We start from the raw sequence: 24,917 nt of genomic DNA on the forward strand, positions 1-24,917 counted from the left end.
AATAACGACCTTAAAAACAAACAAACAAAACTACTGAAGAACTAAAGGTCAAAATTGCGGGATTCACTTCCATTGTGGCTAAGCGCTGCTTCCTCTGCAGACATTTTAGGGCAGAAATTCCAGTACCATTTGTTTCAATGATTAGTTTTTCTTACATTGATTTTGATATCGGCAATACTCAGAATGTTGGGGGGGGACATTGTGTTTTGTGCAAAACTCAACCGTTACAGGTGAACTTGATTTGACCTCTTAACTTTTGAATGCACGTCTCGCTGTTCTCGAACAAGGAGCTGAATGGCAAAATTCACGGCAGGCGTTTGATCCCCATTAAAATGTCCACTTCTGTGCCTTTCTGTAGCTCCTCCGGTCTCTCTGTAGCTCCTGCTGCTGGCTCAATCATGTTTTGGAGTGAAAATGCAAATATTACAGCCAAAAGATGAGCGGCCTCCCTTCGAAACACACAAAAACACAACATCTACAATGTCAGTTGTTTTTAATTATTTCCCACATGTTGGAATGTAGCACATGTGCATCTCAAAAAAAAAATTTCCATAGGAATGAAGGGATTCATATTTTCTGAAGTAAACAATGCAGTGTAACAAATCTGTTTTATTGAGAAAGCGACCTGCTGTTCATAAAAAAAGGGATCAAAGAAAAACACGAACAATTCACCAAAAGTCTAAATAACCATTTTCACTCTCAGGGTTTTTTGGGTTTATTTTTTTGTTTTTTTTTGTTTTTTCCCAAGACGGATTTCGGTAGATTGTTCCATTGTCCGCCTTCAGAACCGTCCTGAGCGTTCTCGATCTCTCGACCTCCGCCTCTCACGGTCCCGCCGCCGATCCTTCGAGCGGGAGCGTCTTTCCCGAGAACGCGAGCGAGAATGTTGCCTGTCGGGAGACAAAAAGTAAATCGTGAAAAGCAGCAAAAAAAGAGAAATGAATCGAACCAAGTGATCTGCGCAACCCAAACGGGGCGTTGGAACCTTTTTCTGCGGCGTCCGTACAACTCTCGTCGGAGTTCCCTGGATATCGGTTTCAGGTGCATGAAGTTGCAGAATCCGCCTCGGGTGCACTCTCTGGAACACAGCGCGGCAAAATAAGCACGTCTATCTTCAGATATAACAAAAGCACAAGTGCCATGAACGTCCATCTGAAATGGAACCTGCCAACTCCAGCTGACAAGCAGCCTAAATCCTCACGTCCGCTGTCCAATTAGCCAAATGTCACGTGACAGCGGAGAGAGAGAGAGAGAATAATACGCTCGTGCGTCTGCTTCGAAGACAAAACGACGTCACGTGGCGGGTGATCAACAACCTTCTTATTGTGAAAATCAACAGTTAATGTCAGCTGGAACCATGTCAAAACGACAAGTCTACTTTCCAAGCTCTCCTGGCGGCCGGGCCGTCCGCGAGTTTCCATCGCCGGTTGTGCGGTGGTGTCGACAAATTCACGTGGAGCAATGTCGCTAATGAGCTCGGGGCTCTACGCTAACTTTTGCACTTGCCCGCACTGCCACCAGATCAACTTTTTCATTTGGCCGCACCATTTTTTGAGGAGGTACCGCACGACCATGGCATAACATAGTTTCAATTGACAGTGACTCAGGATATGATATTTGAAAAATATGTCACTGTGAACAAGAGGTTTGTCCGCAACAAGTAGCAGACAAAACAGGTCAATTGAAATGAAATAAAACAAAGGCTTTCTTTATATTGGAGCATTTGTTCAACTGAGAGGGGTCAGTTCTTCTCGCGAGGGCTCCTAACCTTCTTCCCACTTCATTTTGGGCATTACCACAAACGTATGATTGACATGCATTGAAAAATGACTGCATAAGTGTACCAGCACCATATAAAAGTATCGTTTATGATTATTCCCACTATTTTAACCCTAACCCTAATGACCTATGTGGAGTATGCACTGTATACACAAAGTATACTGGTCTATGGCATTCATAAAAGAGAACCATCTCAGAGTGCTGAAATCAGGTAACATTATGATTTAAGTACGATCTGAATCAAAATGCTGAATTTTATCCAGATTTTCTCCGAAGGTCCATTTTAAATGTGGCCAGATAAACCACCTGGATCAGACCTTAGTGAAACTTGGTTTGACTTACAGATTCTGGGTTTGGTCCGATAAAAAGATTTCAACCTTTTTTGTTTTGATTTTTGAAATTCATATTCCAACAGCAACATGCTGACAGTGGTAACTCACCCCATTTCGTACTGGCGGCAGCAAGCTTCCCTGAAGTCAGTGACAGGCGAGAGCTCGGCATGGACGGGCTGGGCGTTGAACCAGCGGTTGTTCAAGTCCATGACGGCTTTTTCCGCATCCTCTTCGCGACGGAACTGCAAGCAAAGTCGGAGAACAAAGCGGCGGTTGCCGACAGCCCGCAAGGAAAACGGAACAATTCAGTCATTTACGAAGTACCTTGACATAAACGTTGCCGACGAGATGGTCCCCCAAGTTGTCGCACACATTCATCTCCTCCACTTCACCGTACTTCTCCTCCATCTCCGTGAAGACCTCCTGTACCGACACAAGTTGAATTGATTCCGGGTTCAAGCACCTTTTCCAAGGTCAAAGTCCCACACTTGGCTTCGGAATTTTGGAATGCTTGGGAATTCTATTTACTGTTCTACAAATGTTATTTATTAGTTAACAGTAACGTTTATTTAATCAGTTATTCAGGTCCACCAACACAAATAGTTTCCGTTAATAGCGCAATAAGCAGTGAAGCTCGAGTCACGGTTATCGCTAGCTAGCTATCTGTAGTTCTAGCTAGCTGCTTGTGGCTTGAGGATAATCTAATGGGGTATTCTTTCTTGTGCGTTATTGTTTATTAACACCTCCCATTTTTGTATAAATATTTACAATCGATTAATCTACCGATTATCCCCTCAATTAATCGCAAAAGAACTGATTTTGCATTATCAAACGACAATAGCGATACAAAATATGCATGTGGGGTGCAGCTCTTATTTTTGTCCACCTGGGGTTGCCATCCTCACGGTCTACACTGTACTATCTGTGACTTGGAACGTGTACGGCTTTAAAAGACGGGGCCCAGCTTGGTGAGTGACGTGTGCGCCAGTGATTGAGAATGTAGTTCGCTGTTGTTAGCTCAGGTTAGCCTATCTGCACATTTAGCCCCTGGGTACCAGTTGTGGCTGCTGCCGCTGGCATATGAATGTGCTTAATATTACATGTTTATTTTGTTAGCGTTTGTTCAAGAAAGTGATTGAAAGACCACTGGCGACCGTGTCAATCTTTGACCACCTGTGCGGGGGTTACAGTACATCCCAACTAGCGGTGCTAAACTCGATTAAATTAGCTAACCATGTTTACGTTACCTTGTGTCGCAATTGTAGACCTGCTGATGTGTAAGCCACTCCTGCTTTACAGAAGACACATTGCACTTGAATAACAATAATAATACATTTTATTTGTAAGCGCTTTTCGCAGCCCCCCAAGAATACTATCAAAACAAAACAAAAATACAGGGCTTGATCTCATTTTCTAAGTGTGGACGTTATCTTTCTTTCATAATGGCTTCTTTAACTTCTCCGTGAAGTGGCGCGTTGGAGTCAGCAGTAACTTTAGTTTGTGTGGGGGAAAAAGATGACTGCGAAGCTTCAAGGCAGACATTTTATTTGACGTTTATTATTTGACGTTATTCAAATGTTGGTTGGCGCAAACCCACGCAGGTAACTGCTGACCGTTGATGCCGGCCAAAAGAACGGTTTAGAACATCCGCGAGGCGGATTGTGTGACAGCACTCGTGGAATGACTCTTGTCCATTCAAACTGCTTGCTGGGAACTAACTGGCGTGAATTAATCATCAAAATGAGAGAATGTTAACGTCTTTGTCGTGAATTCGGCAATGGATGAAATCATTATTTCCCCCACTGTACGTAAGGGCAGCTGTGTGACAGACGCGCCAACAGAAAAGATTTTGACATGTCACGTTGGAAAAGGAGCGATACAAAAGGTCACTCACCTCAAAGAACTCGTCATAGTGCTCCTGCATTTCCACATCACTGACGGGACCTGCAGTCACAACACAGAAATCAGCAGCACTGTCAAGAACCTCGACTGAGGACAATTCACTTTTACATTCTACCAGGTGACATGAAATTACAGCCGTGTGAGTGAGTGTGTGTTTGTTGTGTGTTGAGGAAAAACTAGAACCGGGCCTGGTTGGCTTCCTCCTGACGGAACAATGTTTTTTGTTTTTTTTTTACGCGCAGAACGTCACGGTCGGGTTCTTGATGTACTCATTACAAACAGAATCTGGGGTCAGCGACCCGCTTCTGTGGCTGGGACACTGTGTGCCCGGTGTGGGATGAGCGCAAAGCCTCCAGGCTCGGACAGAAAGGCCCTGATAAGTCGAGTCTGAAGGTTTCGCTGTGGTTCCTGTCATGGAATGTTAAGGAGAGTTGAATCGTGGGCAGTCCTGGGCCGCCGAACCCAAGGAATCAACCCTCCTTGGCTGTTCCTTCAGCTCAACATCAGCAAAACGAGGCGCAACGTGCTTTGTGCACCCACACGCCGCGCTGGCACAACTCGTTTTTCGACAGGAAACTGCACGTGGCTCCTTAATCTCAAGTGCAGCCAAATTTGGGAGGAAACTGTGCGGTACGGTAACATAAGTGCAGTCAGTGCCAGAGGGTCCTGGGTATGAAGAAGAACTTACAGTGCAAACCATCAGCAGACTTGGGCACAGTTTTCAAGGTTATGAAGGTAAATGTTCAAGAGGGAAACGGTCTGAAATACAAAACGTAAACTTCTGTGACATACAACAACGAAAAAACGTGGAGCTGGGGAGGGAAAACATGTTGTTAGAATCCTCAGGAATGACATCTTCCAACTTCGTCATATTCGAGAGCTCAAAAAGGGATTTGCATGCATGTGCCCAAAACTCTGAGTGATAAAGTTTACAAGTTCCAAAACTTGACTTTCCTGTCCTGATACAAGCTCGGAGATCACATGCCAAAGCGCCGCGTGACCGAGCGCAGAAAAACAGCACAGAGATGCCAACTTTATTTCTGTGCCGAGGTCAGGCTTCTAATCAGAATGCTGATAAAGATAAACGTTTAACCCACTCGACTACATCTACAGCACTTTAAAAGGTCAAACGCACCTGAAACTAAGTGCTGCAAAAAAAAATCTAACAATAATCAACAAATAAACATTTTTTTTTTAAAAAACGAAAGAAGCTGACTCAGACTCAAAAACTCAGTCAAATTGATGATAGATGTTAACAGTGGCAGAGAGGACACAATTTCAAATTTGAATTATGATTGAGTAAATGAATGCATTCATTACTTTTCAAGCACAACTGAACTCTCTTGTTAAAGTAAAACATCCCATTTTGGAGGAAGTGCACGCTGTTTAGCAGTGTTAGCGCGAGTGTCTATGTGACGCTCAGCAAAGTGCCAGCTGTACACAATAAGTGTTTCAAATTGGGGGAGGGGCGTAGAATTCAACAATGTAAACATCCCACATGTATTAAGTCACGTGAGCAGTTTACTGTTTAACAAGCTGGCCTGTCGGCGGTGTACTTTTCCTCACCAAATGTTTGTTCTGGGCGTTCGTTCCCCCGCCAGCTAAAAGGTGCAAAAGGTGTTTATGTTCTCGTGTGTCGCGTAGCCGGCAGCCGTTTCGCAAAGTCCGACACGGCAGAGCTGCAAGCGACACCTCGCGTGTGGCCGCCACATTAATGAAACACAGGAAGGAGGGGAGGCGAGGGGAGGGCAAGGGAAGGCGACACTTACAGCGCGACGCGTCGGCAGTCTGTGCACTGTTCTGGGGGTTGCGGTAGATGTTTTGTATCAAAATGGTCTGCGGAGAAAATGAGCAATTAAAAGGGAAATCAAATCCGCATTCGTAGCAACTGTCGGCCGACGTCATCCTCACCTGGCTGAAGGTCGGTTTGTTGTGCAATCTTGAGCAGCGATCGCCATGTCTGCAAGCGCCGATTTTGAAATAGAAGGAACAATTGACCCTGGAAGGATTCGCATGAACATTTGATCACTTGCTGTGCAACAGCGAAAGAATATTGCACATCATTTTCTTCTTCTTCTTCTTCTGTCTATTCCCTACACGAATACAGGGTGGCCGAAAAGTCGCGATACACTAAACTTCCTTCTTTCGATTCGATTTCAGGTATCATTCAGACAGACGAGAGGCCATCATCACCATTTATCAGCTTGGGCTTTGCAGTTTGTGTACGCATATGATCATTCCCTGGCCAATGGCTCACCGATCGGCAAATTGATAACACACGATCAGGAACTACTTCAGGTCGTGCGAAGGCTTCAAGCGAAAGATTATGATGCTCAAGAAGCTCAGAAGCTTCGTCACGCTTTCGGGTCGACTTTCCGCCCGTTCTTGGATTTTGATGTTTTCATCAGCGGTGGTAGTCGCGGGTCTCCCGCTGCCGTTCTGAGAAACTTGCCACGGATCGAGTAAGTCGCACTCTGCGTTGTGACGACGGTCACGAAGCTACTCAAACTGGTGCTGAACTGCAGTCGAGGACAGAAAAACGTCTTGCAACGCCGCTCCAATGTCCACCGGCAAGGGAAACACGTGCTGACAAAAACTGCAACGCCGTCGAAGGCTGATGGCCGCACGTCTGTCTGAATGATACCTGAAAGGAAATGGGAAAACTGTGTCTTGTGACTTTTGGGACATGATGTAGCTTTGCTATAGTATAAAGGCATTCTTTTTATCGACTTCGTTGTCTCCCAGATCTGGTTTATCACGGTCTTTTTTCCTCGATCTGGTTCTTGGTAGCCCTCGTATTTCCGTGCGGTCTGTCCTTCGTTTCTTCTCACCAGAAGTCAAAAGCGCCTCAGTCTACTTTCTTTGAAACTTCAGTTACCTCCCTCGACCAATTCGTTTCTCATTACGTCACTCCGGAGTTCAATCTCAACATCTTTATTCCTGTAAGATCAACCTTCTTGAGTGGTGCTGCGTCCAAACGCACATCACGGCTGGTATTCTTTTTCTTTTCTTTTTTTTTTTTATAAATTGACTTTTGTGGGGATAGTTCTGTCACATCATGAACATGATCTCGCTTGCGCATCGTTTCATTTACACAATGGCACGACAAGTGCATATGATGAGAGTGCCCAAGACGGCATATGCCCGTATTGTTTGGACTGAAATATCTTAGAAAAGTTCAAATATTTGTCACATTGTGAGTAACAGTCACTTTGTTTGATCGTAAAATGTTTTAATACATGTGTAAAATAATAATACAACTTAGTGGAATCCAGCGAACGATTACGGTTTGGTGGTTGGGTTGAAGCGAAACGCAGAAGTTCGCTAGCGGTGAAAAGCAAACGTGGCCGTAAAGATGCGGCCAACTCGTACAAGATGTGCTTGCCAAGTATTTCCGAGTGAGGAGAAGCGGCTCCGAAAATGGATGGACGTGTGAGCGCCTCGCAGCTGCAGATTTGCGGCCGTGATTTCCCGTTTCATTCATTGCGCGAGCTAGCTCCGCGAGCTAGCTCCTCTCGCTAATATCAGCTCGACTGTGCCACTCGGTTAAGCCTAACCGCCATCCACTGAGCCCGCCTACCGGTCAGGCTCGGAAACTGTAGTGGCGCTTTTCGAGTAAACCGCCTTTCTCGCTTTATGAAGAAAAACAGACAGGGAAACCTACTTGTCCTTCTCTGTGCCGAAAATGGACGCCAGGTACTCCGCCATTTTCGGCCCGCCGGAGACGTACGGCATACGTCATTACGTAAAGACCTACGTCACTACGTAAACCCTCGGGCATCAAACGGACATTAAGCAATACCACTCACGACCACACCGAGGCGCTGTTGTTCCAAAATACCACGTCCAGTTACTCTCGTGAGCGTGTGGTTGAACTTTGAACGTGCGTGTGACTTTTCACTCACTTGCACATAACATTGCAAAGCCAGATCAGACAGAGGAAGTTGTGCTTGTGTGTTTGTGGAACCAAATGACAAACTTGCTGCAAGGAGAAGATGAGGAGTGTTGCCTTCAACCATGAAGCACTCCTGGCGCGTGCCGCTTGCGTCTGTCTTGGCAGTGCTGTGTCTCACTTCAAGCGTCAGCTGTAAGTTGCTGTTTTTGTTTTTGTGTTATCCTTCACCGTCCGAGGTCCTAAAGCCTGCGTAACCCATACGTTTGTTCGGTCCAGATGTGATGCGCCGTATCCTCGAGCTTGTTGTGGTTTTGCCTCTGCGCGGTGCAGGGCTCGGCTCGGGCCCCTCTGCGGACAGTCGGCATATGTTCTCTCCTTGCTTGCGTGCTTTTCTCCAGGTACTCTGGCTTCCTCCCGACTTGCCAAGACAGCAAATGTTGTGATTGCTTGCCGTTTGTTTGTGCAGCGCGATTGGCTGGTGACCAGTCCAGGGTGTACTCACTTATCCCAAACAAGGACAAGCGCGACAGAGAATGACAACTTGTCAAAGCGCTTCAAACCCAGCTGAAAAGCTTCAATTGTGTCTGAATTATTTGTTCCGACTCACTGCGGTGGTGTGTACAGGCAAAACCATGAACGTGTCCCTCGTCCAAATAGTGGACTCCAGTGCCTGATAGGAGGCCTGCAAAAATTCTCGATGGAGGTCTGAAAGTGCCGTGGGCCATATTTACCCGCGTCTTCTCAATGTATGTTTGTGTGCTTCTCATCCCCCCTGTCCAGACGGAGAAGACTGCCTGCAAATCATGCAGCACAAAAGCGATCGCAACGTTCCCGTCGGGGGAAACGTCAAGATTAATTGCACATACCGGTATATGAATTGCTCTCATCCATCGTACGTCTCCTGGAATAAGTTGGAAAGCGACATTTTTGTGCCACTGCCCAATGACTCTCGTACTGGCGTGAAATCGGTCCACGTGAGCAACTCGGATACCATGTTGTTACTAAGCTTCACAAATATACAAGTAAGCGATGCGGGTTTCTATCGGTGTCAAAGTGGACTCACCTTAGGACAGAACATCAAAGTGTCCGTGTACGGTACGTGTCCTTAACACGGTCATCGATTGCGGTGAATTTTGCCGGTTATTCCGAGATTAAATGCCACCCTTTGGTTTCCCAGATAACCACGTGACGACCAGCATCTCGCCGGGGAACGAAACTGGTAAGGATGCATTTGTTTTATTCGCCTGCTATTTTTGCGACACACGTCCTCTTTGAAATCAAGTCTACGTGTGTTTTTTTGCAGCCATGACAGCGGAAGGGCGATGGATGTACGCGTACTCCGCCGTAGGCACGATGGCGCTTGTCATCGTCGTCGTTTGCATTTCGGTCATTTCCATGCAGCGGTGTAAAAGTGAGCTGTTTTCTATGTATCCCCTTTTTGTAAGCCAATGCAAATGCTACTCACACACACACACACACAAAACTAGGTCTCGTCGGCTGTTCTATAACAAGGAGCCGGAGGGCAAAGTTCACAATCTGCTGTTTGATCCATGAATGAGCGAGGTATTTCTCGGCTCAACGAAAATAACGTTTCAAACGGTGCTCTTCGTCACGCTCTTCACGTGTTTACACCTCGAGACGAAAGCGGCTTCGAACAGGAAGTTCTCAGAGAGGAAGCGGCCGCTTAGCCGAGTGTCACACCGTGTGATCGGCAGAGAGAGCCAGATTGGAGGAATCACAGAAAGGCATAGAAGTGGACGACCGTGGGATACAAAACCACTGCATCGAATGTTCAAACTGTGCATAATTTTACAGTGCATTTAGCGTACTTTCATGCAGTACACTACATGTTCCAAGTACAGTTGAGTTGTATTTCAATTTGAAGTATTTCAGTAATTCAATAAAAAAAAAGGAATTAATTTGCATTTAATCTATAAGAACTGTTAGATTTCAAACATTTAGTTTGGCACTTATTTTTTTAATTTATCACGCGCAATAGATAATTGAATCATTATTGAAGTACATCCCTCCCTTTTTAAGTGTCGTGTTAATGTTCAAACTTATGAGAGTAATGGCGACATCTGCCTCGTTTTTGTTGAACATCTCCACCGAATATGCGACACAGTATTGTTGTCCTTATTTTTGGGAGGTCGCACTTGGCACAAAAGGTTTGAGAACCGCTCCATTAGTCTATTCATAGTTTCAAAAAAAGCTGGCGTGAATTTTGCCATTCGGCTCCTTGAACTGCAAGTTGAGCAAAACCGACTAAAACATTCAACAGTTTACAAAAGGGCCAATTAAGTTCACCTAAAAGTTCCCCCAAAAAAGTCATAATGAAAAGATAAAAATAGTGGAAATAGTGTATGAACCTGTTCGTACATATTCATAAATATGAAGCCAGTCCATATTTGATCCGATAAATAAATGCATCTCCCTCATGCAGGCAACTCGGAGAGCGCCGAAACCTCCTCGGGCAGCTTCATGTCCGGCAGGATGACGTCCAAGGAGGAAAAGCCTTCAGAAAGGAGGACAGAGAAAGACGCGAGCTCCGTCGTGTACGCCGCGCTCCATCACCAGCCGCCCGCCGCTGCCCCCGCGCCACTGAGGCGGCCCGGAGAGGAAAGTTCCGAGTACGCATACATTCGAGTATGATGCCGCGCGCGGCTGCCGGCGGAAGATCGGCAGTTTCGCCCACGGTCGTGCCGGTGAACTGACTACTTTCACGTGAGACTGAAACCAGCAGCTTCCTCTTTCCTTTGTAGGAAGGAGATGTGACCTTCAGTGGTTATTTTTTGGATGTGTTTTATTTTATTTTTTGGAAAGAAACATTCAAAGGTAGCAACACATCCCAAAAGTTTGTATAAGCGGAAGGTGCACACATTCACGTGGGCGTGCTGCGGTTTATGAAAGTTGTCACCGCAGCACCTGCGTCGTCTGCTCTGCGCAACGTAACGCTCTCGAGAGAGCCGCGAGCGTTTCTCATCCATCCCTTGAACACGAAACGGGTGGTTCCTCCTCGTGCTGGAAGTCGAACGTTGACCATATCGCACTACATCGCACTTAATTGGCTTGGACAGGAGAAGAAGGGATTGAACAATGACTTGAGAGACATTTCAAAGCACAAAAGGGACCTTCTCCAATGAGCTTGTCAATTTTGTTGTCAGTTGAAGCTTTTGTTTTGCTTTAAGCAGAAGACAAGGGGAGTGCTTCATAAATCAATAAAACTAAATACATTTTCATGTTGATAAAACGTCGCGCAACAGTTCGAGCTCCTTGTTGGCAGGTGACAGTTTATTGGATTTCGTGTCTAATTTCACGCCGGATGACACTTTAAAAATATATTTCAGCTAATTTCTCCACACGCGCAAATGACAAAACCGTCAATATGTTTGCTGTTATCTTAAAAGGCCCTGTAAAGTAAAAATAAAATATCTTGTCAATTTGAAACAGCGATGTGAACAAGCGTGCCAAATTTGAATGAATCATAAAAAAAGAAAGTATATGCTGTAAAAGGAAGCTCCAAAATTGTGAAAATGAGACACCTCCTCCCAGCTCTCTTGACACTCATTTTTCAACCGTCAATCAAACAGGTTGGTGTGTACAGCATGTGCTCAAATGTCCGTTAGCTCGTTAGTTAGTTAGCAACAGGCTGCAGAACGTGCTACTGGGTTTAATAAACAGTTCGCTTTCCCCATTGTGTCTCTGTTACGTGTGGCCACACACAGCAACACCAAGCGAGGCGCTGACACGTGAGACGAAGCCGCCGCCGGTCTAGCTCGCTAGCTCGCTCGTGGGCTAGCAAGCATAGTAGACAGTTAACTTTCCCTGAAAGTGAAACCCTACAAACAATTTGATACCAGTAATAGACGTCTCGAAACAGTCCAAATAAAATACAAAGAACAACACAACACCGCTCATCACCAAAACAGCAGCATACCAAAAACTACTACGGAGCGGAAGGCATTTGGGTTTTTAACGAGGTGGCACTCGTGCGCTGGCTCCCGTTTTTAACACGAGGTCCATCCTTCCTCGCCCGAGACCAGGATACGCCGTCGACCTCTGTAACGGTGCGGCTCGTGAAGCCCTCGGAGACTCTGCTGAGATTAAAAGCTAAATAAATAAACTTGACTCGATCTTGAATGTGATTGGCTTTTCCTGAACGCAGCCGCACCCCCAGTGATGAGACGGTGTGCGCGTGAGTGCAACCCCATTATCGCGGCTGTTTCTTTGTACTGACTCTACTTCCAAAGATTTCAACTGACTTGTGCAGGTCATAGGTCACATTAATGGTGGAGAAAGTTTCGATATTTTTTTGAAATCACAAAACCTTGGCATTTGAACAGGCGTGTGTGGACTTTCGATATCCCCTGTAGATAGATGGATGCGGAGCTGTGCGCCATTCCTCAGTTGTGCCCGTTACGGCGGCCGGATGCGGTTCCTCCCTTGCGCATCCTGCCGGCCCCGAAAGGTGCCAAACCAACAAACATTCAAAGCGTTCACGTGGTCACTCTTCTGTTTTGCCAGCCTCGAGTCTCCAATAAAACAAACGAGTCGCTGGGCCAACCTCAGCTTTTTCATGCAGTTGGTTGAGTTGGCTCCATAAGGAATTACTTTGGACAACATGTTTTACACGCAAAGCCTGGAGTTTTACCGTAAGTTGGGTGTGGCACTGTTTCCATGTGTGGGAGGACTCAGGGAAGTATTTTTGTCACGGCCTCCTCCCGACCGCAGAGGACAGACGTGTCCTTCTGCCCGAACTGTAAACCATCCCCACTCTTGCTATTCTGTTCAGGAGCAGCAAAGGAGGACAACGGGACAAGAACATGCGCAGGCAAAGACATTTGTGCACTGATTTTTAATTGGTTGGTGTTATTGCAACTCAACATTTCGTTCAGCTGAGTGACTTGGGACCCTCGACGTTATCAAATTCAAGTCGAACCTCCGAAGGTTGAGCAAGACCCGTTCGGGACGCCGGTCAGCCTCCCGATCGGCTGGCAATTCTCCAATAGGGAATAACGGAGACACGGATGATTTGCGGCACTGTTACGACGACTGCCGAGGCAATATTAAAGGAGACGGGTTTTTTTTTTTTTTTAAATCTCAATTTAAACTAGTTACCAGGTTTCTGAGCAAAACATCTGCGATATGCTTTCATGAAAATTCCCAAAGGAAGAAAAACAACAATTCTAGCCACACAGCAGCTGAAATAAGAATTTAAGACGTCACCATTTTTCTCATTAAATATATTTGTAAAGGTGCAATTGACACGAACATTTCACCAGAGGTCGGGAACAACCCAAGTGTAGTCCATACGTACAAAGAAAGTAGAACAAATAAGAAGTTGTGTGTTAATAATGTGAAATGACACAGGGGGGAACGTATTGAACACCCCAACTGGAATTTACTACTGGTAATACTTTGTACAAAAGCCTTTGTTTGCAATGACAGCTTCAAGACGCCTCCTGTATGGAGAAACTAGTCGCATGCATCGCGCTGGTGGGATTGTGGCCCATTCCTCCGCACAAGGAGTCTTCGAATCCTGACGGTTCCGTGAGGCTTTCAGTTCTTTCCATAGATTTTCCATTGGACACAAGTCAGGTGATTGGCTGGCCCATTCTAGCAGCTTTATTGTTTTTCTTCTTTGAAACCAATCGAGAGTTTCCTGGGCAGTATGTTTTGGATCGTTATCCTGCTGAAATGTCCACCCTCGTTTCATTTTCATCATCCTCAAAGGTGCCAGCAGATTTTTGTCAAGAATGTCTCGGTACACGGTCACCGCGTCGACAACTTAGCCGAACATTATTAGAACGTTCCGATCGGAAGCTAATGCCGCTACCACTGCAGCTCTGCTTACCACGTGGCTTTGACAAGCCAGCGCTTCTGCCGCCGCGCCAAAGTGGTTCTTTCGCTCCGGAACTTCGGCCAGTCTCGTTACCAACTCATTGGTGGGAAACGTGTCGTGGGTGGTTATTCCAATTCAGAAATGCGGAACGAAAATAACCTAATGCTGGAATGCTGATGGGTGATGCGAGACCGTGAACTCAAGCTTGGGGCAATTGTGTATAAACGTACTGTAGATTCCCTTAAAGTTGGGCGAAATTCCAAACTGTGCATGGCGTGGGCATCAACGTTACTGTAATTCCTTTTGATTCTTCATCGCCCTTCTTCGGGCCAAGAAGGATGCAAGTGGGTGTTTCAAACGTACCCTCAATATGAGGCAGTCAAACGGCTTCTCACGAGCCAATCGGCCGGGAAAAAGCTCACAATCCCGACATCGGTGGTAAATATAAAGACATCTAACAACGGTATCAAATAACATTTGAAAAAGGTTAAAATACATCATTCAATACATAACCGAGTATGACGAAGTATTTCAGTGAAGGCTTTTATAAAGGCAGAAGATCGAACGGAGCCTCACAATGCCAACGTCACACTTTCCGCACAAGTGAACAGGAATGATGACGACGATGATGATGATGATGAGGAGGAGGAGGAGGACGCCGACACGCTTTGACGCACCCACGCCAACGCCTGTGTGTGGAAAGTAGCTTTGAAACCTTGGCCTTGCCAACGACCTTTGCCGACCTTGTCCAAATAAACTTTGTCTTTGTCAGAAGGGATGTTTTTCCATGCCTGCCGGGAGCCATTTTCTAAGCGGAGAATTTACGGCGGAGGTAGACACACAAGCCGAGGAGGATCAGGACTGCAACCGAGCTGCACAGCAAGATGACGACCGTCTGGACGGGACTCACTGCGGCGCAGAAACACACCCAGTTCCACTCCCGAATGACCAGCAGGTAAGACACAAATGAAACATCGAATGCGGTCACAGACCCCCGCCCCGCCAGAATTACTCCTCAAAGCAAAGACCATGACGGCGACTCCGGTCAGAGTTGTTTGGAGTGCGAAAAGGCTTTTTGTTGATACTCAGATGTTCAATTATTCCACATGATGATGATGATGGAAGCTGTGTTAAATTGGAATGCTTCACTTTAAGAAGTTTAAGACATCCTAATAGTTTAGATACTGTATATTGGCCAATAATATCATTACCGTACTTCAACTTACTGGTTTAAGATGAAAGTGAAGATAGGAAATGTGTTTCTAAATACATAAAAGGTGTTTGAAGATAATTGCTGAATACGTGTAAAAAAGACTAAAGAATACAGAGTACTGAATTGTGGAGATGTGGCGTTAAATTGGTTTTCACTATTTCAATCTTGGTTTGTTTGTTTGGTTTTTTTTTGGGGGGGGGGGGGGGGGGGGGGGGGGGCATGGCTGAAACGACGCCCAGTGTCACACTTGGGCATCCAGCGTGAGTCGCCCTTGCTCCATTATTTCAGAACTGAAGCGCCTTTGTTTGTATCAGTGGTTATCCTGCAACTTAAGTTAGTATTACCAGGCCCATTTCTACCAATACGCTGTGCAGTTAGCTAGCTAGCTAAGCTAACGCCCTGAAAATGCATCTTCCCTGGTTGCCACGACTTACAGAAGAGCTCGGCGTCATTCTTAAAATTCCCAAAGTGAGGAGGTGACGCCACGGACGACTCCAGGGCCTGTTAGCTCGCGAGCTAGCCGGTGGCTAGCGCCTCTCGTCGCAACATGAGAATCCTTTTATGAACCATGAGTTTGAAATAAACAATTGCGCTGACGAGCTAAAAGCAGTCACGCAACCAATAACGAAACCGATTTAAAAGGAGGACTCTGGACATCTCACCGCGTGTGTTGTGGAGGGCCACGTAGAGAGGTTTTTCCAGTCCCCGATGGCGTACGACGCACCGGACCGAGCGCTCGGTGAGCGTGCCCGACGCGAGGACCAGCGTGCTCGTCACCGTGGTTATGCCGTCACCGTCGGCGTAGCGTGAAACAAACGACGTGTCGAGACTTTGGTCGTCCCCGCCGATGCTCCAAGTGATCTGCGCCGCGGGCCGTGATCGCGTGGTGCAGTTGGCCGCGGTGACGCCTGAAGACGAGCTCGCGTGGGCCACCGTCACCTCGGGTAAAACTGCCGGAGAAAATTAGGAACTGCTTCAGATAAGAAACAGCCATTTGTCCACATATACAGTGCCAGATCACAAGGATGGCTCGAATTTGTCTCAGCTGAACGCTCTGTTGTTGACACTTATGGAGATTTTTGGTCGTCACAGAACCTTCTCAAACATTTGGGGTCAAGGGACCTCTTGCGGCGGAGAAACCCAAATATGAATGGCCCGTTTCATAGAAAGGAACAGAACCAAATTCAATTGAATTCAATTCATCGTCGCTAGCCGACATGCCCTGCTTGCGCTAACGACACGGCTGCAAACAGAGTGGCGCGAGTTTCCAAAAGCGCAGTCGGTTTTGCCAACTTCGTGATCGTTCCGACCCCTGTAGCCACAATTTTCCGAAAAAAGCGAACAGTGACTTTTGAATCCCCGCTGAGAAACAGGAGCAGATTTTTTTCCACCTTGTTTTGCGCATAACAAGAAAGGACGCCATCACAAAGTCGTTCGTCCTGAACATTGCCAAAGACGTGGTGCTCATTTCGAGCAGTGATTTAGCCACGTTGGAAACTTTTGACCCGAGGTTTGTGCTTCCAAGCCCCACATTTTTGCAAAGGTCGCCTTCGCCTCATATCCCAGCTTTTAATTGGCCTTTTTTCCCCCCCCCCCCAAAGACAAACCAAAAGCCACCAGGCAAAGCCCCCAGAGAACATGCAACATGCAAACTGAAAGGAACCCCGAGCAAAAGAAGGAGCCACCATTTCACCGCATCGCCTGCTTGGAAACTCGATCAACAAATAAAAACAACACAAAATATGATCTCTTTTCATTCCAAAACTACACACAAACAATCACCTCTTACCCCCACCCCAAAAAAGTTGTTTTGGAAGCTGTGGCGTCGCTCAGAGGAGATTGTGATTTATTTATACACTCGTTTCCCCTTCCTGAGCGATAAAAGGGCTGCTCGAGCATGAACTTCCCTTCTCAAAGTGCTGCCCACTTACATCTCATGTACTGTAGAGCACAGGCCAAAGGCCTTTGGACATCTGGACATTCAAACGGATAAGAAGCAAAACCCAAAGACTTTGCACCTGTAACAGTTTTCGTTGTGCATTGACGATGGTTGTTTGTTTCTACGTGCCCCGCGATTGGCCAGCGACCGGTTTCGGGGTGTGCCTCCCGCCTCCCGCCCCATGACAGCCGGGACGGGCGCCGGCACGCCCGCCACCCTTGTGAGGAGAAGCGGCTCGGAAAACGGATGGACCTAAAATGCGCTGTCACCTTTACATGCGAACTTCATTTGAACTTTTGTTGAATGCACATTCGAAGGTCCAACCGTTCGACGTTTCCGTACTTTTGGGCGTTAAGAGCTGAAGGGCAAAGTGCACAACGGCTGTTTGATGGGTGACTCGACCAATCAATGTCCGGCTTAAATTGCAATTGGTTTTAAAACGGTCCTCTCGGTCACGTTGTTCACATTTTGACATCGAGACTGAGACGGTGCCAAACGATCGACCGTAGCTCGCCACCGCGAGGCTCCCAACGTGTTCTCAGAGGAAAGTGGCCACTGAGCAGCAGGTTGCAATGGACTGGAAGAGTCACAGATAGGCACGGAAACGGACATCCTTGAAAATGTTTAGCGTGTTGTAGAGTCATCGATATCATTGGCTTCTTCTCCTACAGGTGACCTTGTAAATCACCTCACAATCTGTGCGATTGAGCACTTTTGCCCGAACTGACCATAAACAGAGAGGCAAGCGGTGGCGCTCCTGGTGCCGTCGGGGAACGTGTGGAACTCGCACGTGTAGCACGCCTCGTCCTCTACGCCGACGGCCCGGAAAGCCAGCCGGGTGCGGCCGAGACTCGGGCTCAGGCTCAGACGACCCCGCAGCGTCTCCTCTACGTCGTAGTGGCCTGGGGAGTAGGAGGCCACCGTGACGCCGCCGCCCCCTTCCGCCGTCTTCTTCCACAGAACCTGGAGCACCCGATCGGGCAGGCCGTACCGGCAGGACAGGGCGGCCGGCTCGCCGCGCTGGGCTTTCTCGTCGCCGTCGTGACGCGCCCTGGCTGGAACGAAGCACATTTGGGGCCGTTACGATCGCAACGCTTTCTGCTCACATCTGCCGGGACCCGAACGTGCAGTAAGAAGCCTCGGGAGCCGCTTTAACGAGGAGGAGGCCGGGGCTCAAACCGCGCGTGCTCGCTGGCAGCGAGCCCGCCGAGCGGGTGGCCCGCCGTTCCGTCCTTTCAACACACAAGCTTGCATCTTTTCAAAAACATAGAGGCCGAGGTTCCGTGCCCTAAAGTGCGCATGCGCTAAAGTGCTCGAGTTCAATTCGACTGCACTTGGACTTCAAAAGTTGAGATAAGCTGCTGCGTAGCGACAAGCTTCCTCCCACTATGTTTGAATGTGCGGCGTCTTTCCAATGTTGTCGGCTTTCAACGCGTTTAATGCAGTGGCACGTTCGCGCGGCACGACAGACAACGCCGGTGCACAAGCGGGACTCGTACCGCACTTTGAGAATCACCGACATCCGTGAAAATCTGCACAGATATCAAGAAAACCAAAAAAACAGAAAGAGAAACCATTTTTAGCAAGAATATTGGTGTTGTTTATTGATATTGTAAATGTAAGCTAATCATGACTGGCAATTACGTTGCTAGGCTAACGAAATGCCGAATTAGCCAACGATAACGGCTGAAAAAATTCACCTGACTTTCTTTCTGATTAGAAAATCCGAATTGCAGACAAAGACGGCCAACATTTCTCTCACATCGGCCGTGGATGGGGAATATCTGGCTTCTGCGAATCTCTCAACCGAGAGCTCGACCATCGGTCGACTTTACGCCTGCTCTTCTTCGTTCCGCTGGCGCGCGAAGGTCGGAGAAGGCCGAACTCACCGGTCACGCTGACGCACGTGCTGCCTTGTTGCGAGCCCGCGGGAAAGACGTCGAAGATGCAGCGGTAGCAGCCCTCGTCCTGCGGGCGCGCCTCGGCGATGGCGATGTAGCTGGAGTCCCGGCGCCAGGAGACCAGCCGCACGCCGGGCGCTCGGTGGCTGACGCGGATCGGCGTGGCGTGCCGGTACGCCAGCAGCAGCTCGTCGCGTCCGTCCAGCCAGCGCACTTGATGGACGCTGTCGCCCGTTGCCGTGGTGACGTTGCAGCCCAAGAGGAGGGGTCGGCCCGCCTCGGCCCTCACGCTGGCACGTGACGCCACCTCACCTGCGAGGACGCGATGTTACCCAACGTCAGTGTCGTCCTCGTCCTCATATTCCTGTTGAATATTTGAGCCCGCCGGTAGGTTGGGGGGAAACAATGAAGCGCCCACAACAGTTTTGCCCGAACGAAACCTCAAATTCACGTCTGTCATAACAGAATGCACAAAAAAAAAAAAAAACATCGTGGATGTCGTTGAACATTTTGGGCGAATTCCAGGACTCGTACTAGGAAATTGGCCCAAACGAGCCTCAGTCTGAACCAAATTCTTGATTTTGGACAAGGGACGACGTACATGAATGGTCATTTCATTTTCATCTAAGTAAACGCACCCTAGTTTTCAGCCGCAGTCCCTTCGCCGTCCCAGAATACGTCGAGCAGAACTCAATACGTGGAACGCTCGACGGCAACTCGCGAAAAGGTTTCGACGACAAAGTTTGATCAGAAAAAAAAAGTTGGAATATCTATTAGCGTTTATCTGTCGGCAGCAAAGTGCCTCGCACTTGTGAAGTTTGGGGGTTTGAATGTGCGCGGGTTTCCTTCATCCCACGCGCATACCCGTAAAGGGTTAAAAACAACAATAACAACACACACACACACACACACACACAGGATGAAGACAATAAGTCGACACACCAGACGTTAGAAAAGCAAAGCAGGCCCACACTGCCAGCAGTGACTCACCTTCATGCCTTTGCCAGTCTTTGTGTTTCTTTGGCGGTTACCTTATTTGGAAACTCGGGTGACCGTGAGGAATGCGACAATCCTCGTGGCCGTCGATCGGCTCGATTTCGGTTTCGCGCAGTTCCCCGTTGTGCATTATCGGCCTTCCGAGAAACTCACCTCGCGCGCCGGACGGTCCTCCGATCCAGAGCAGGAGAAGCGCAAACGTGTCCAACCACAGCGAGATCGGCAACTCGGCAAAATCTCGCCACCGGCTCCAGAAAGCAACGCCCCACTTCATTTTGTTTTGCTGCAGGACAAACACATGGAAGAAATGCACATTTGGGGGGGGGGGAGGATATTCAATTACATGGCACAGTTTGAAGACTCAATTATTCCACATTCAATTGATTTTGTTTCAGTATCGTTCTTGTTTGTCATTTTATTTAATACACAGTTTTGTAGAAACCTTTCTGATAATAGTGATTACTGATCGTGAAAAGTGACTTATTGTTGCACTACAAATTATTTGTAAACCTGTAAAGTAATAAAAGGGACGCCACTTCTTACACTCAACGCATAGGACACTTGATTATTGATTATTACTCAACAGGAAGTGACGGAATCCATACATACATGGACACTTACTGATTCAAGAGGAGTATTTCGTATTAGTATATTGTTAAGAACCAAAGGTTTTCCTCAGCAGGATTAACGGACATAAAAAAAGGCTGCAGATGAAACTCACCCACAGCGGTCAGACGGCAGCGTGAAGTGACTGTCGGCGAGCGCGGGGAGTGAGGAATTTTGCAGGTGACGCCCTCGAGCGGAGAGCAACGAGTGATGGAAGTTGCGTCCCCCCCCCCCTCCCGGGGACTCGCTCCAGACGAGGAAACAGCGACCTCCGGCGGCCACTGGCGCGTATTGCGGCCGTTCGAGCGCACGTTCCGCCGCTTCGAATTATCGATTCAAACGCAAATCGGATGCGATCAACGTGTTTTATGATTCGCACAATTACAATCGGGGCCAAAATAAGACCTTGCATTGAATTTGCAGAACAAAATTGCTAAAAGTGAGAAAATAAATAACAAAATAAATTAAACGCACAGGGCAACAGTACGCAAACACAAAATGATTGCCAGAGGTGCTGAAGTGGAAAAAAACGCAAAGCCATTTCCATACAACTATAAAGAAATTTACAAACATTTCGTCTTCGTCCTTCTGTTCACTTTCTGTGCAATATACTGAAACGTCCACCACGTGGCGCTAAAGTCTCCGTTGGACCTTCGCTCCTGGAGTTGAAAACTTCCGCTCGTTCGTCTTGGCTTATCCTAAACAAGACAAATGAAAGCACTTTCCGCTTTTTCAAAAGACAAACGGAGAACCTCAAGCCCCCAAAGTCCTTTCCTTTTGTAACAGAAAAGCAACCGATACTACCAAGAAACCTTCTGCAACTTAAAGCTTCATACAAGGCTACGTGAAGTGCTGTTAGGGTTCGGGTGCGAGCAAAGTTGGTGAATGGAGATGATCCCGTCGGGAAGTCGGGCCATCAGACGCGCCGGAGTCCCTTCCGACTTCGGAAATGTTCTCCCTGCTCGCAAGACAAAACAAAACAGGGAACAATCAGTGCAGTTAGTCTTGATGTTCTTGTTTCAATTGCAATTACAAAAGGTCACTGTAAAGTCAAAAATAAACGTCTTCTAAATTTGTCACAAACCACAGAGAGGCGTTGTCAGCACGCCTGCCAAATTTGATTTAAAAATAAATAAAATCATAATATGAAATGAGGCTTCAAAATTGGGGGGAAAAAATAATAATAAATAGTCACCTGTCAATCAAATACCGCACAATGTACCTACACGTTCCCCACCACGGGGCGCTCGAAAGCGGTCACACTAGCGTGAGATCCCCGTCCGCCTGCCGGCCGTCTAATCTGACTTTAAAGGAAGCAACACAACTCAAATATCTCACTCTTCTGCCGTCTTTCCGTGATGTGCGCGCACTCGGGGCCGACAACGAGGCACTCTAAACCCATCGCGCCAGCGGACTCTCCAAACGGAAGAGGAATTTGGGGGGGTTTATGCAGAGCTCGTTAGCGAGGCGCACGACGCAAAATCGTGACAACTGAAACGGTGAAAAGCGGTTTAACGTTAAATCTTCATCATTGAGTGCGACGTGCCGTCTCGCGGAAAAGCACCGGCCCGCTGTTCAAAGGCTCGCTGTTCAGGGCGTCCGCATATCCAATCGCTATTTGGGACGGACGTCACGTTGCATCCGATGTCGAAAGATCACGGTGTCGCCGCTACCGTTTCGGCGGTGCGACTTTCACGATCCTATTTCCGATCGAACTGTAATACGCTCACCTCTTCCGTGTCCTCGTCAGTCTTCTGACGACGCCGAGGAATACGAGCGCCGTCACGCCGAGCACAGCGAGCACCATGAGAATAATTTGCCCTGTCGAAGACAGTCCTCCACCTGCCCAAATAAAAAACATTTTAAAAAGGCGAGCACAAGTATGTTGACCTTTTCTCACTTTTAATTAAAACAAAACAAACACAGCTGTTCATTTGGTCTTTTTGATCAGGAATGTGAAAGAGAAAGTCAACATTTGAAATGTCATCCCCTTTCGCTTTCATTCTGTGTCACAGTCACCCCCCCCCCCCCCCCCCCCCCCCCCCAGATATGCAGGACACGGGATTAGATGTCCGCAAATTGCACCCACCATCCACTGACAGCTTCGATTAGAAATCGACTCACCGACACCACGGAAACACGCCTATCCGTGTTTTTTTGGGGGGGGTTTTGAGAAGTCACAGCGACGGCTGGCGACATACCCGCTCGTAAGTCAAAGGCGCCACTTTTGGATGCGATCGTCGGAAGCGGGCACTCGGACCCTGCGGGTTGTTCCGGCCTTAGCGACACACATACCGGTCTCCCCCGCCTCGTTCTCCGAGCCGGCATTCCAGGCAAACGGGACCCTCTCCGTCCTCTCCGCCCGACTCCCGCTCCGCACCGCGCAGTCCGCGTGGCCCCGCCAGCTCTGCGACACACGCAGCGTGACATTCTGAGCGCTGGTGAACGTGCCGTCGTCGTTGGCGAGCGCGGTGGCCGCCGGCTGCTGCAAATCGGCGGCGTCGGGCGTGAAGCGCCAGCGGATGGCGGGTGCCGGTTTCCCCGTGGCAGAGCAGCTGAACACAACCGAGGCACTCCCGTCCGCGAGCCCGCTGCCGGGATGGTACACCTTTGCTTTCACTTCAGATATTCCTGCAAAATTGGCAGAGTCACACGGGTCAAACGACAAATTGCCCACGAAGGGCCTCCATTTCCGTCGACGGCTTCAGCGTAGAAACGTGCGCGTCTCGATTGTCTTTCAATCGCCTATCCGGCAGACCAAATAGGCGATTCGGCATATCAGCGCAGCGAGTGTGAGCCTCGGGACTTTTTGGTGCCAGAACGTCTGCCGAAACCTGCGCCCAACTGGGACCGCGGGATTTTGGTGAATCTGACTGGGGCACGCAGACACGCCAGACCCTTAATGGCGGGGCGGAAACGAACAATCGTCGGATGATCTATCGACACACGAGGTCATGGGTTTTACCGTGCACGGTGAGGCAGATCTGCTTTCTTTTGGACTCTCCCGGGTAGATGTTGAAGATGCAGATGTAACAAAATTCATCTGCCCACGTGACATTCTTTAGGGTGAGGGACGCCGAGCTGAGCGACGTCTCAGTGAGAACCGCCTTCTCCCGGTAAGGCTCGTTGACGTGCTGTCCGAACCTCCTGCTGTAGGACGCCAAGTTCTCAACGGAATGATCCCGCAGGCGCCTCTGCCACGTGACCTGCTGCACGCCTGAAGGCGAAATCCGAATGGTCTCATTTGAAATTGAACGCATTGGCGTGACACTGGAGGCGAACGTAAGAATTGTTGATGCGCGATGACAATGCAAAGGATGTACTTTCACATTCAGTTTGAAGCGACGTGAAATTTGGCCAACTGAACCTTTCTGGTCGTGCAGCTCGCACTTGAAGTGTGCATCCTCGCCATACTCTGCCGATGTGTCCCCAAAGGCGCTCATCTGCGGGCTGCCGGCTGCAACACAAAATGTTGGTAGTTGCGGGAGGGCGGAGAAGCGCAACGTCGAGCTCCCGCTTGCGCTCGCGACTCACCCTGAAAGAGCAAAGTGACGAGGAGCAGCTGCTGCAGCATCTTGTTGAGAAGATCTTTTTCGGTTTCGTTTCTGCCGCTTTTCAATTGACAGCTGCGGCGCAGCATGTGACGCATTACATCATGATATAATCAACACACGACCGTGGTTAATGATGGGGTTGGAGCCACACGTAAACAGCATTTATTCTACTGAAATGTACAATCGTGCTCATATGGGGATTATGAGGGTGCGCTGGGACTGTGTGAATTCCTGCGTCTTTTATTTCGAATTTATTTATCGTCCCTTTGCGTTTCCTCTGACAAGAGCGCTGAAAAGGCTTCAAGCACGACGCAAATATTTGGTCAAACGTGTCCCGCTGTCTTCATCGCGTTTGGAATAAAGTACACTTAAGTAGAGTATTGTGCTGGGAAAATGGACGACATCGACACGAGCTTCCCCTCTGAGCAACAACTCAGCTAATGGGAAACAAAATGGGAAATTAAGCGCTGCGGGCGTTTTGTTGAGTTACAATATTCTACAAGTTTATCAAAGATAATAACTGGAACGTTGACGCGAAAGATCTGCCAGCGCTCCGAATAACCGACGTGCCTACGTGGCGACCATGTTGGAAAGGGCGGCGTTCCCATAGTAGGCAATCCATGGGCATTGAAATGAAGTAGTCACTTGCTCATTTCCCAATCGATTCTCATGAGAGTTACTGTTTTGTCAACGCCAAAGCGTGTGCTATCAATACGTAACATTTTTTTCGTAATCCTTGGTCTTTCGGTTATCTTGTCGTCCACACCCATGCAATACGCTTGCCGGCTTTGACCTCAGTCCTAGCTTAGCGTCGCCGTGGGCACGGAGCTACAAATGGGCCTGTCGTATCAAGCTCACGGATCTGTGGTGTTACATAGTAGTCTTGCGTTTATATTGTTGTTCGCGTAACAGCCTCTGGGAGGCGCTAAATAAATTATGATCCCGTTGCTTAGCCGCA

The 24,917-nt window shown here is 48.1% G+C and overlaps 4 protein-coding genes across 8 annotated transcripts; 1 reads left to right on the forward strand and 3 right to left on the reverse strand.

Moving 5' to 3' along the window:
• Positions 1–493: 493 nt before the first annotated feature.
• On the reverse strand, positions 494–7,740 carry LOC133412355 (splicing factor U2AF 35 kDa subunit-like). Its single transcript, XM_061695443.1, has 8 exons — positions 7,678–7,740; positions 5,925–6,012; positions 5,783–5,849; positions 4,006–4,055; positions 2,436–2,534; positions 2,220–2,353; positions 986–1,078; positions 494–890 (listed from the first exon to the last, which is right to left on the reverse strand). The coding sequence occupies exons 1-8, from the start codon at positions 7,719–7,721 to the stop codon at positions 782–784; spliced, it is 684 nt and encodes a 227-aa protein (XP_061551427.1). The 5' UTR covers positions 7,722–7,740; the 3' UTR covers positions 494–781.
• A 189-nt stretch (positions 7,741–7,929) lies between these two features.
• LOC133396697 (uncharacterized) lies at positions 7,930–12,164 on the forward strand. Its single transcript, XM_061666837.1, has 5 exons — positions 7,930–8,100; positions 8,689–9,003; positions 9,086–9,127; positions 9,212–9,319; positions 10,352–12,164. The coding sequence occupies exons 1-5, from the start codon at positions 8,031–8,033 to the stop codon at positions 10,558–10,560; spliced, it is 744 nt and encodes a 247-aa protein (XP_061522821.1). The 5' UTR covers positions 7,930–8,030; the 3' UTR covers positions 10,561–12,164.
• Positions 12,165–12,617: 453 nt separating this feature from the next.
• On the reverse strand, positions 12,618–21,058 carry LOC133412360 (OX-2 membrane glycoprotein-like). 4 transcript variants are annotated; one of them, XM_061695467.1, is made up of 6 exons: positions 20,977–21,058; positions 19,953–20,082; positions 18,792–19,115; positions 17,631–17,957; positions 15,626–15,913; positions 12,618–14,439 (listed from the first exon to the last, which is right to left on the reverse strand). In XM_061695467.1, exons 2-6 carry the CDS (start codon positions 20,071–20,073, stop codon positions 14,282–14,284), a joined length of 1,218 nt encoding a protein of 405 aa, XP_061551451.1. In that variant the 5' UTR covers positions 20,074–20,082; positions 20,977–21,058; the 3' UTR covers positions 12,618–14,281. The 4 variants fall into 4 exon arrangements, with proteins under 4 accessions (XP_061551451.1, XP_061551441.1, XP_061551460.1 ...); XM_061695457.1 differs by lacking the exon at positions 20,977–21,058 and adding an exon at positions 20,521–20,605 and having other exon boundaries at positions 12,619–14,439; XM_061695485.1 differs by lacking the exon at positions 20,977–21,058 and adding an exon at positions 14,542–14,659 and having other exon boundaries at positions 14,356–14,439; positions 19,953–20,428.
• Positions 20,977–24,828, reverse strand: LOC133412373 (nectin-4-like). 2 transcript variants are annotated; one of them, XM_061695497.1, is made up of 6 exons: positions 23,940–24,828; positions 23,773–23,862; positions 23,371–23,622; positions 22,701–23,036; positions 22,136–22,247; positions 20,977–21,363 (listed from the first exon to the last, which is right to left on the reverse strand). In XM_061695497.1, the coding sequence occupies exons 1-6, from the start codon at positions 24,052–24,054 to the stop codon at positions 21,261–21,263; spliced, it is 1,008 nt and encodes a 335-aa protein (XP_061551481.1). In that variant the 5' UTR covers positions 24,055–24,828; the 3' UTR covers positions 20,977–21,260. The 2 variants fall into 2 exon arrangements, with proteins under 2 accessions (XP_061551481.1, XP_061551490.1); XM_061695506.1 differs by lacking the exon at positions 20,977–21,363 and having other exon boundaries at positions 22,167–22,247; positions 22,607–23,036.
• Positions 24,829–24,917: the final 89 nt, after the last annotated feature.

Source organism: Phycodurus eques, chromosome 1 (assembly GCF_024500275.1).
Source record: "Phycodurus eques isolate BA_2022a chromosome 1, UOR_Pequ_1.1, whole genome shotgun sequence".
Lineage (NCBI taxonomy): Eukaryota > Metazoa > Chordata > Actinopteri > Syngnathiformes > Syngnathidae > Phycodurus > Phycodurus eques.